Here is a 12,032-nt window from a genome sequence, read left to right on the forward strand (position 1 = left end):
ATGTTGGCTGTGGTTAGTCCATCATTCTGAGGATGGCACCGCTCTGCTTTCTAGAGCAAGGTGGCGTGGCAGTCCCAGGAAGGACCCGCTGCCTAAGAGAGGTGGGAGACCTGGAATCCCCTCACCAGGGGAGGCTGTGTGTCTCCAGGCAGTCCTACTAGGGGATTTCAACCCAGCAAGTGAAAGTCACAACCCCCCAGAGGAGACCCCCATTTTGTCACAGTTAAACTGCGTAACTGATCTAAGGGAGAGAGTCAGGGAACTTGGGTTCTGACTCGGACTTGGCTGTGCTGGTTCTTGCTTCTCTTGTTTATGAAATCGGGCTCATCTCTGCCCTGCCTCAGCCCAGGACAAATGAGGTCATGCTGACAAGCAACATGAAATCAGTAAAAATGTTTTAAAGGACTCCACAAAAATAAAACGAATTATTATCACAAATCATAATAGAATTAATCTACATGGCCCAGGGCAGCCCTTGGAGATTTATTTGTGGGTAGTAGAACTTCTTCTCTTTCCCGTTCTTTTCCAGGGAGGTTTTTTCCAGCAGGCCCCTCTGCACCTTGGGGACAGAGTGGAGCTGAATGTCCCATGTAACTCACAGTCCTGTCTTCCACCTCCCACTCATCCCTCCACTGGGAAATCTCAATGTATTTTTAGGGAACCTCATTCCTCCCGCCCGTTTCCTTTCCAGGGCATGCCTGGGAAAGTTCTTAGGAACTCGTGAACGGAGGCTGCTGTAAGGACGCTCTCTTTGGCCTGGGCTTTGGTCCCCGGCCCACGTCCCCAGGAGGGCTGAGATGCCCCGTGGCAGTGAAGGGAAGAGTGAGAAAAATCCATGTGATGCGTCAGGGAGGGGCAGCTGCCAGAGGCCCCCAAGGAGGGACAATGAGTAAACAGCCCGGCCACCACCCCCAGTCCCCCTGTTCCACTTGGGTGCAGGCGGTTCAGCTTCAGAAAGCTGGGGGTGGGGCAGGCGGGTGACACATGCTCCTCTGGGAGTGGGATAAATAATCTTCAGCTGCAACAATAAAGATCAATTATGACCTAATCACTCAGCCCGATTCCAAAAGCCCAGGGGGTGGGCCTCGCCCTTCCTCTCCCTCCAGGTTTAATTATCTGAAGAGGCTTGGACTTTCATTTCTTGTTTTTTGTTTGTTTGCTTGTTTGTTTGCACCTGGTTGATGTATAAGTCTTGGACTTTGGGAGACCCAAAAGAGAAAGAAGATCTGCAAATAATTAAGCTAGGGGATGGCCTTCAGGACAGGAGTGTCCGTGGGCATGGGGTGGGGGTAGAGGATATGGCAGGTTCCCCCTTGGTGCATCTGTGTGGGTTGGGTATGGGGTGAGGGCAGAGAACCAGAGCAGAGGAGAGAAGGCAGCTGAAACAGACAAGTGCTTCAGGGACAGGAAGAAAATGGAGTGAGACCCGAGAGGCCTAATTCACTGACCAGTAAGGCAAGGAACATGGGAATCCCTTGTACTCAGAGTTCTCCACAGTGCTCATGGTACATTTATTACAGATGTTGTATTTTTAAATATTTATTTATTTATTTATTATTTTGAGATGGAATCTTGCTCTGTCGCCCAGGCTGGAGTGCAGTGCCACGATCTTGGCTCACTGCAACCTCCACCTCCCAGGTTAAAGAGAGTCTTCTGCCTCAGCCTCCCAAGTAGCTGGGACTACAGGCGCCCGCCACCACGCCTGGCTAATTTTTGTATTTTTAGTAGAGATGGGGTTTCACCACATTGGCCAGGCTGGTCTCGAACTCCTGACCTCGTGATCCTCTGGCCTTGGCCTCCCAAAGTGCTGGGATTACAGGTGTGAGCCACCGTGCCTGCCCTAAATATTTATTTATAAACATTTAATATACATATAAATATTTAATATTTGTAATGTTACAAATATTACAGGTGTTGGCAATATCCTTGAAGAGACTAAAAGAACTCAGAACGACACTGAACAAGCCAGCAGAGCCATCGACTCACCCCTACAGTCTCCATAGACAGACTCCATGAAAGCATTGGCCATCGGCTCTCACTGGTGTGGATATGTCACCAGTGGGGTAGAGTTGTTCCTCTCTCTGACACTGTATTAGTCCATTCTCACACGGCTATTAAAAAAAAAAAAAAAAAAAAAAACTTGAGACTGGGGTAACTTATGAAGAGAGGTTTATTTATTTATTTATTTATTTATTTTGAGACAGAGTCTCACTTTGTCACCAGGCTAGAGTTCTGTGGCACGATCTCGGCTCACTGCAACCTCCAACTCCCTGGTTCAAGGGATTCTCCTGCCTCCGCCTCCCAAGTAGCTGGGATTATAGGTGCGTGCCACCACGCCCAGCTAATTTTTGTATTTTTAGTAGAGATGGGCTTTCACTATGTTGGCCAGGATGTTCTACAATCTCCTGACCTTGTGATCTGCCCGCCTCGGCCTCCCAAAGTGCTAGGATTACAGGCGTGAACCACTGCGCCTGGCCGAAGAAGAGAGGTTTAATTGGCTCCTGATTCTGCAGGCTGTATAGGAAGCATCATGGCTCTGCTTCAGGGGAGTCCTTAGAAGGTTTCCAATCATGGCGGAAGCCAAAGTGGGAGCAAGGAGCTCCACATGGCCACAACAGGAGGAAGAGAGACAGCAGGGAGGTGCCACACACTTTCAAACAACCAGATCTCAAGAGAACTTACTATGGTGATGACGGTACGAGGGGGATGATGTTAAACCATGAGAAACCACTCCCATGATCCAATCGCCACCCACCAGGCCCCACCTCCAGCACTGGGGATTACATTTCAATATGAGATTTGAGCAGGGACACACATCCAGTTCATATCAGACACCATCCTTGGCCAAGTTCAGCCTGTTCAGCAATGCCTCTTGCCTCTACCCAACAGCAAGTGGTGCCCACTGTGTGTCATCTCACACAACTTGCCCATGTCCACCTTCGGTACAAAAGAAATCACTGAAATACACGTGTATCCACAGCAGTGGCAAAGATCAATTTGACACAATGATCGAAACCTGTAAAGGATTGATGGCACACAGGTTAAAAACTCCTGCTCAGTCTGGCTGGGCCCACTGGTTTCCCTAAAGGAGTTTTGTGGTTGCAATTCATTTGTCCGGGATGTCTTCCCTGGTCTTTGTCTTCAGATAGAGGTAGCTAGAAGGTCCCTAATGGGATTTCCACATTTCCTCCACCATGTTTGCCCCTACATTCCTAAGCAACCCCTTTAGAATCATGGCCTGTTAGAGCCAGAAGGAATAGTAGAGGTGACAGAATCCGTTTTACAGATGAGGAAACTGAGGCATGGGGCAGGGAAGTGGCCTTCTGTCTTCTAGTTCGGTGCTCTTTTCTTACCCCAAACTGGCTCTCCTGACTCCCATCTGCTTTCTTTCTTTTTTCTTTTCTTTTTTTTTTTTTGAGACAGAGTTTCCACTCTTATTGCCCAGGCTGCAGCGCAATGGCGCAATCTCGGCTTACTGCAACCTCTGCCTCCCAGGCTCAAGCAATTCTCCTGCCTTAGCCTACTAAGTAGCTGGAATCACAGGCATGCAACCCCACACCCGGCTAATTTTGTATTTTTAGTAGAGACAGGGTTTCACCATGTTGACTAGGCTGGTCTCGAACTCCTGACCTCAGGTGATCCACCTGCCTGCCTAGTCCTTCCAAAGTGCTGGGATTACAGGCATGAGCCACTGTGTCCAGCCTCTCATTTGCTTTCTTTCTTTTCTTTTCTTTTTTATTTTTTATTTTTTTCGTTAAGACAGCGTTTCACTCTTGTTGCCCAGGCTGGAGTGCAATGGCGCGATCTCAGCTCACCGCAACCTCCACCTCCTGGGTTCAAGAGATTCTCCTGCCTCAGCCTCCCGAGTAGCTGGAATTACAGACGTCCACCACCACGCCTGGCTATTTTTTTTAATTTTTAGTAAAGATGGGGTTTCACCATATTGGCCAAGCTGGTCTCAAACTCCTGACCTCAGGTGATCCACCTGCCTCAGCCTCCCAAAGTGCTGGGATTACAGGCGTGAGCCACACTGCGCCCGGCCCATTTGCTTTCTAAATTATTTTCCACATTGGTTTTTGCTAGTTAGGTATATCTTTATTAGTGATAGTTTTACATTTTCCCCCATATCACATGGTTTTTTAAGACAATGATGGAGGCTCACCCTGGATTAAACTGTATCCCCAGGCAGCCCACAGGGAAGACAGAACACAGGTTGCCTGTGAGACCGAGGCCCATCCCCCACCCTGGCGTTGAGGCTGCACTATGTTTTAAAATTACCTGGGTATATTTATATATTAGTGTTCTTTTCTATTTTGAAAATGCTTTCCCATTGTGCTTGGCTCACCGGGGCAGTGCTGTTCTCCTGGTTGTGCCGATAGGCTTTTCAATCAAAAACAAGAAAAAAACCCACACATTTCTATTTCTTTATATATCTCCGCTTTTTCTGGAAAATAAATATTTGTTGAATTGAATTGGGAAAATTTTTTAGAAAAATGTTTTTGTACGTTGTGTGTTCTGCTGTTATTGTTGTTAAATAAGTGCTTTCAGTGACAGGGCTTTTGTTCTGGAAAGGGGGTTTTTTTGTGTTGGGGAGGGGAGATATTCTACATCCAGGAGGCTATGTTAGGCGTTTTGGAGTGGGAGTCAATGCCTGCAAGCCAGCGGTGGCCACTGTCTTCTCATCTTTCTCTCCTCTCTTTCTTCTCTCCCACCAGGTTTCTGCCCCAAATTCACACACTCCCTCCTATCACCAAAGCCACCCGCCACCGCTGGCCTCCTGCATGCTGTGGGAGGAGAGCAGGGCAGACAACGTTGCCTCCCCTGACTCCCATCGCGCGGGCTTGTGAGTCCATGAAGCGCAGATGTCCAGGGAACTATCTGATGCAGCGTGAGGGGAAGGTGATGCAGCGGCATCCCACCTTGAGATGAGAGGAAGCTGTTCTGGGCTCCCAGTGATTGGCAGCTGAGGTCACTCCTTTGCCCATACTCCGCCCCAAGACTGTTTCCAGTGCCCTGAGTTCACTTCAATGATTGTTGCACAGCAGAAGTGAGTTTTACTTAGGTTGAGACACTCACATATAGGGAATGCAGAATAAATCCCATCCCTTCCTCAGCCAGCAGGGGCAAGGCCCTGAGAAAGAGAACATCATGTAGGTACAGGCCAACCCCGGGGGCCTCTCACAGGGCCTTCCTCGTCATCACTCACCCCTCTATTCAGCAAACACTCAATGAGACAACCATGGACCCTAGGGATGCAACAGTGAAGGAGACGCAGCCCTTCAACACCTGGCAGGGCAGAGACACTTCAACAGTCATTACCAGCCCCAGTGGACAGTAAGTGTGATGGCAGGGAAGCCCAGCATGCGACGCCTGCACTTAGGAGGGACAGCTGACAGGCGGCTGACCTTTCTTTCTTTCTTTTTTCTTTTGAGACAGAGTCTTGCTCTGTCACACAGGCTGGAGTACAACGGCACAATCTCGGCTCACTGCAACCTCCACCTCCTGGATTCAAGTGATTCTCCTGCCTCAACCTCCTGAGTAGCTGGGATTACAGGTGTGCGCCACCACGCCAGGCTAATTTCTGTATTTTTAGTAGAGACGGGGTTTCACCGTGTTGGTCAGGCTGGTCTCAAACTCCTGACCTCGTGATCCACTGGCCTTGGCCTTCCAAAGTGCTGGGATTACAGGCATGAGCCACTGTGCCCGGCCAGCTGACCTTTCCTAAAAGATGTGTAGGTCTTGTTGGGTGCAGTGGCTCATGCCTGTAATCCTAACACTTTTTGGTAGGCTGAGGTGGGCAGATCTCTTGAGCCCAGGAGTTTGAGACCAGCCTGGGCAACATGATGAAACCCTGTATCTACAAAAAATACAAAAATTAGCCAGGCAGGGTGGCGCAAACATGTGGTCTCAGCTACTAGGGAGGCTGAAGTGGGAGGATTGCTTGAGACTGGGAGGTCAAGGCTGCAGTGAGCTGTGGTCACACCACTGCACTCCAGCCTGGGTGACAGAGCGAGACTCCTTCTCAAAAAAAAAAAAAAAAAAAAAAAGAAGAGATGGAGTCTCGCTCTGTCGCCCAGGCTGGAGTGCAGTGGCGCAATCTCATCTCACTGCTGCAAGCTCCGCCTCCCAGGTTCACGCCATTCTCCTGCCTCAGCCTCCCGAGTAGCTGGGACTACAGGCGCCCACCACCACGCCCGGCTAATTTTTTGTATTTTTTAGTAGAGACGAGGTTTCACCGTGTTAGCCAGGATGGCCTCGATCTCTGGACCTTGTGATTCGCAGATGGGGCCACTGCACTCCAGCCTGGGCGACACAGAAAAAGAAATTTTTTTTTTTTGAATTGAGACCAGGTCTCACTCTGTCACTCAGGCTGGAGTGCAGTGGTGCTATCTCAGCTTACTGCAACCTCCACCTCCTGGGTTCAAGCAATTCTCCTGCCTCAACCTCCCGAGTAGCTGGAATTACAGGTGCACACCATCATACCCAGCTAATTGTTGTATTTTTAGTAGAGACGGGGTTTCACCATGTTGGCCAGGCTGTTCTCGAACTCTTGACATCAAGTGATCCACCTACCTCGGCCTCCCAAAGTGCCGGGATTACAGGTGTGAGCCATCATGCCTGTCCTGTTTAAGGACATTTTTACAGGGGAACTGCTTTAAAAGACTACACCCCCTGCCAAACTCCCACCTCTCTAGTCCCTTGTAAGAGTTACTGCTGCATAACAAATTACCCCAAAACTTAGTAACATACGCCGGCATGGTGGCAACATGGTGAGACCCTATCTCAACTAAAAGTACAAAAATTAGCTGGGCGTGGTGGTGCACACCTGTAGTCCTAGTTACTCAGGAGGTTGAGGCACGAGAATTGCTTGAACCAGGAAGGTGGAGGTTTCGGTGAGTTGAGATTGTGCCACTGCACTGCAGCCTGGGCAACAAAGCAAGACCTTGTCTCAATCAAAAAAAAAAGAGAAAAGAAAGAAAGAAAACAAAAAAAGGAAAATGCATTGCAGATGTGATTAAATTAATAAATCTTGGATTAGCAGGTGTGCACAGTCATTACAAGAGACTTTTCTTTTTTTTTAGACAGAGGCTGGCTCTGTCACCCAGGCTAGAGTGCAGTGGCGCGATCTCGGCTCACTGCAACCTCTGCCTCTCAGGTTCAAGCAATTCTCCTGCCTCAGGCTCCCGAGTAGCTGGGATTACAGTCATGTGCCACCACGCCCAGCTAATTTTTGTATTTTTAGTAGAAACGGGGTTTTGACATTTTGGCCAGGCTGGTCTCGAACTCCTGACTTCAGGTGATCCACCTGCCTGAGCCTCCATAAGTGCTGGGATTACAGGCATGAGCCACTGTGCCTGGCCCAGCCACAAGAGGCCTTATAAGTAAAAAAGGGAGGCAAGAGCATCAGAGAAAGAGATGTTTTGATGGGTGCAGAGGTTGGCGTGATATGATTGCTGGCTTTGCAGATGGAAGAAGGCCACCAGCCAAGAAATGCTGTCAGTGCCTGGAAGCTGGAAAGGCAATGAAATGGATTTTCCCTGGAACCTCCAGGGAGAATATAGAACAGCCTCTACCTTGATTTTCACCCAGTGAGACACATTTTGGATTTCTGACCTACAGAATTGTAAGGTAAATATATGATCTTATAAACTATTAGGTTTGTGGCAATTTGTTATAGCAGCAACAGGAAATTATTAGGGGGGTATTGGTGCCATTAAGGTATGCAGGGGTAGAAGCAGATTTGGGGACAGAAAACACTTATGTTTTAGGCATGATAAGTTTATGGAGCCCAGGTGCAGTTGTGCAATAGCTGAGTATCTGAGGCTAGAACTCAGGAGGAAAGTCTGGCTGGCAGAGGATACTCAGGGACTATCATGGTTTTAGGAGAAATGGAAACCATAAAAATGAATGAAGGATGAGATTGAGCAGAAATGGAGGATGGCAGAGGAGCCCTTGAAGGAGAGAGAGAACAATTATCCCAGATTAACTACTTCATCTCCTAACAAAGGCAGTAAAGTGATAGCATAGTGAAGACTTTAGTTTCATTCTACTGATTCTCTGGGGTCTGTTTTTTATTTTCCAGGCTGCTTGGATCCCCAGAGTTTGTCTGGAAAGCCTCTTGAGATGGGGTCATGTGCTCCGAGGATCCCAGGAGGAAGGATGGGGCAACAGCAGACAAACCTATGCCTCTGCAGCAGCTGTACCGTTGTCCTGGGAGTGAGCCCCAGCCGTGGCTCAAGGCACACGTGCCTCCAGAGGACAATCTGGGATGCTCAGGGGACAGAGAGGCAGAGGGACTATCAGGGTGAAGCTGTCTTTTTCACTTCTTTGGCGCTCAGCCCAGGGCCTGGATTTATCCTGCACAAAATGAACAATGCAGGGCCCTTCATCTGGGGAAAGGCTAACAGGGGCACCCAAGCGGAGCTAGGAGGTCCAGATGCCCCAGTGGCAGGGAGAGAGGGAACTCCTTTCCAGGTACTTTCTTTCCTAGGTAGAGGATCTTGGTGACTCATCTCCCAGTTCAACTGTAAAGGCTAAGGGGCTCCTTGAAGTTTCCTTCCCTATGAAAATGTCCATAGCAAGTTTGTCACTTAGGAATGTTTTTCATTGATGGGAAACAGAAAAGCCAACTAGTAGGAGATGAAATAAGTTGAGTTTTTTTTTAATAGCAAGAAGTCTGGATATTGTCAGTAGCTGGCGTTGGTTTAGGACACAATAATATTGGGGATGACATCCTGTATTTTTCTTGGCCTTTTTCTTAGAGTCACAATATGGATGCCATGGCTCAAGGTATCACATCCCTATTCAAAGCAGGATATAGGAGGAAGGGATGGTGCCAGATACATCTGTCCCATTTATTAAAAAGCAAGCTTCTCCAAAACCCAAGCAGGTTTCTGCCTATCTCTTACTGCCAGGACACTGTCAAATGTTCCCTACAGCTACAGAAGATGAGAAAAGAAGATACTCATTTTTCCAGCTTCTAGAGTGGAGACTGGTAAGGGAAAGGAGGTTCAGAATGGGTGTAGGATAAGCCAGTCTATCATTAGATAAATGCTTGTTGACCCAAATTGCTTCCCCTTAAAAGAGACAGGTTGTTCCATGTGAAGGCATCCGGGGTATAAAGGATCTCTCACCCATGTCAGAGACCCCTCACCCACCACACCTGGGCAGCCCCTGATGATCTATCCAGGCACCTGCTGCCATGGGCTATGGCCTACTAACATCTCTCTCTCTCTCTCTCTCGCTCGCTCTCTGGGAGGTTTGTCTCACAGAAAGCCACATCATTGAGGAAGCAGAAGGAAAAGAGAAAGTCTGTCTTAACTTCCAAGTAATAAAATTCAGGGCTGTTTTCTGTGGCCAAAGTTAACTGTTCAATTAGCTCAGAGAGGAAATGTCAAACCAGTTATCTGGGATAGTGACTAGCTCTCACCTTTTAACCAGCTGCCTGGACTTGAAGAGCCAGCTGGCACCCAGGTCCTGGGTATGTGGGGCCCTCCTTCCAGCCAGCTTTCCTCCTCTCCCTCTCCCCTCGTTTCTGCTGCTTCGGTTCCACCTGGTCCCACTTGATCTTCACATCTGTTTACCCTTAGATTGGGCTGCCTCCCATCCATCCTCTCTCACCTGCAGATGGAGTATCTCTGAAGCTGACTATGCAACCAACACCTCCCTCCCTCCCTGCCCCTCCTTGGACTCTCCACCCAGCTGCAGTGGGCTGGCAGGAAGACCCACCTTCCTAATCACAGGCCCCTGCCAGGCACACACACAGTACTGGGATTCCCCAGAGCAATGCAATGCTGTTAGACGTGGTGGGAGGGTCAAGCTCTGGGAGAAATTCCGAGGGACTTGCAGGCATGACTCACACTTGGCATTTGGTGGGTGTCTGCCCACATGAACATGAAGACAGGCACCTGCCCACCCTCAAGCATGCCTGGGGTCTCCTGCTTGAGTGGGCAAGTTTTTGCTTCTGCAAGACTGCAGGGAGCTCATTGGCATGTCCTTCGTAGGGGCAGCAGCCTGCCTACAGGGGGTCCACAGCAGGAGTCCACAGCAGGAGCCTCGCCCAGCAAGGATGTTGCATCTCCTGGTGATTAACGGATGAGAGTCATTCCCATCGACCCTGAATCCCAATAGCCTGGGAATAGGGTGGAGTGCTAAACGAGGGTAGGCGGATACAGGAACAATTTCCAAAAGTCTAGGTTAGCCCTGCTGCTGTGTTGGTGAAGGCTGGTGAGGGTGCAGGCAAAGGGAAAAGGGACCCTTTCCTAAACTGTTGGCAGAAATATAAATTGGCTTAGTATTTCTGAAGGACAATTTGGCCTTACCTATCAATTTTTATTTATTTATTTTTTGAGACAAGATCTCACTCTGTGGTCCAGGCTGGAGTGTAATGTTGCAATTGTGCAGTAGCACAATCATGGCTCACTGCAACCTCCACCTCCTGGGCTCAAGTGATCCTCCCACCTCAGCCTCCCAAGTAGCTGGGACTACAAGCGCACATCACCATGCTTGGCTAACTTTTTGTATTTTTTTTGGTAAAGACAAGGTCTCACCATGTTGTCCAGGCTGGTCTTGAACTCCTGAGCTCAAGCAATCCACCTGCTTCAGCCTCCCAAAGTGCTGAGATTACAGGCGTCAGCTACCGTGCCCAGCCACCTATTAAATTTTATTTTATTTTATATTTTGAGTCCGTGTCTCACTCTGTCGTCCAGGCTGGAGTGCAGTGGTATGGTCTCGGCTTACTACAACCTCCACCTCCCAAGTTCAAGTGATTCTCCTGCCTCAGCCTCCTGAGTAGCTGGGACTACAGGCATGCAACGTCACGCCTGGCTAATTTTTGTATTTTTAGTAGAGATGGGGTTTCACCATGTTGGTGAGGCTGGTCTCAAACTCCTGACCTCAGGTGATCTGCCTGCCTCAGCCTCCCAAATTGCTGGGATTATAGGCATGAAGCACTGTGCCTGGCCACCTATCAAATTTTAAATGGGTAAGTGTATATCTAGGCTGCAGATTTAGTTCCACACATGTATTATCTTAGCAAGGTTTCTCCCGAGGATTTGGGGGAAAAAGGGGACTTACATTTTCTACTTCATACACTTTTATATTTATATTTTTTGATGATGAGCATGTATTAACTTTCTAATTATAAAAATAGCAAAAGCGTGGCTGGGCACGGTGGCTCACGCCTGTAATCCCAGCACCTTGGGAGGCTGAGGCGGGCGGATCACGAAGTCAGGAGATCAAGACCATCATGGCTAACACGGTGAAACCCTCTCTACTAAAAATACAAAAAAATCAGCTGGGCATGGTGGTGGGCACCTGTAGTCCCAGCTGCTGGGGAGGCTGAGGCAGGAGAACGGCGTGAACCCGGGGGGCAGAGCCTGCAGTGAGCAGAGATCGCGCCACTGCACTCCGGCCTGGGCGACAGCGAGACTCCGTCTCAAACAAACAAACAAACAACAACAACAAAAAATAGCAAAAGGGTTACCAACATTTTCCTATACTTCAAATGTGTATAAGTGTAGGTTCCTGTATTCCACTGGTAGACGTTTTTACGAGTCAGCAGGGTCAATGGGGACATGAGGTGACTGGTAAGGGGATTTAGGGGCCATCAGAGAGGGCAGAGCATCTGGCTTCATTTGCTTGGGGGCAAGGGCTGCCTCATGGATCTCCCCAGAGGCCTAGACTCCCAGCATCCCATTTATTAAGATGAAAAAATAGAAAACAGGAAGAGAAAAAATAATATAGCAGACAATAAAAGAGACAAAGTAAATTAAAAGAAATAAAAAAGATTATTAAAACGATATAAAAGACAGTACGCAACTAAATGATTAAATGAACTAAAAATAGCCCCTGGCTCAGTTTGAGGCTCCCCAAGGCCGGTCAACTCTGGAGGTTGCCAAGCACAACCACAGGTTCCCCCCAAGCCCACAGTCTGCACTGCACCCAGCGGGAGGAGGGCCGCGAAGGCGGGGTTCGCCTTGCTGCTCAGTCCTAAGTGAGGACCTGGGCTGCTCCTTTGCTCCTCATGGCCG

At 48.8% G+C, this 12,032-nt stretch overlaps 1 protein-coding gene across 1 annotated transcript; it reads left to right on the forward strand.

Moving 5' to 3' along the window:
- Positions 1 to 1,181: 1,181 nt before the first annotated feature.
- LOC116457500 (putative uncharacterized protein encoded by LINC00303) lies at positions 1,182 to 4,929 on the forward strand. The gene is given in 3 exon segments (XM_032136727.1): positions 1,182 to 1,222; positions 1,910 to 2,041; positions 4,716 to 4,929. Coding segments are annotated over 3 exon segments (387 nt in total).
- The last annotated feature ends 7,103 nt before the right edge of the window (positions 4,930 to 12,032 follow it).

The sequence above is a fragment of the Hylobates moloch genome, unplaced genomic scaffold, assembly GCF_009828535.3.
Source record: "Hylobates moloch isolate HMO894 unplaced genomic scaffold, HMol_V3 SCAFFOLD_18, whole genome shotgun sequence".
In the NCBI taxonomy this organism is placed as follows: Eukaryota; Metazoa; Chordata; class Mammalia; order Primates; family Hylobatidae; genus Hylobates; species Hylobates moloch.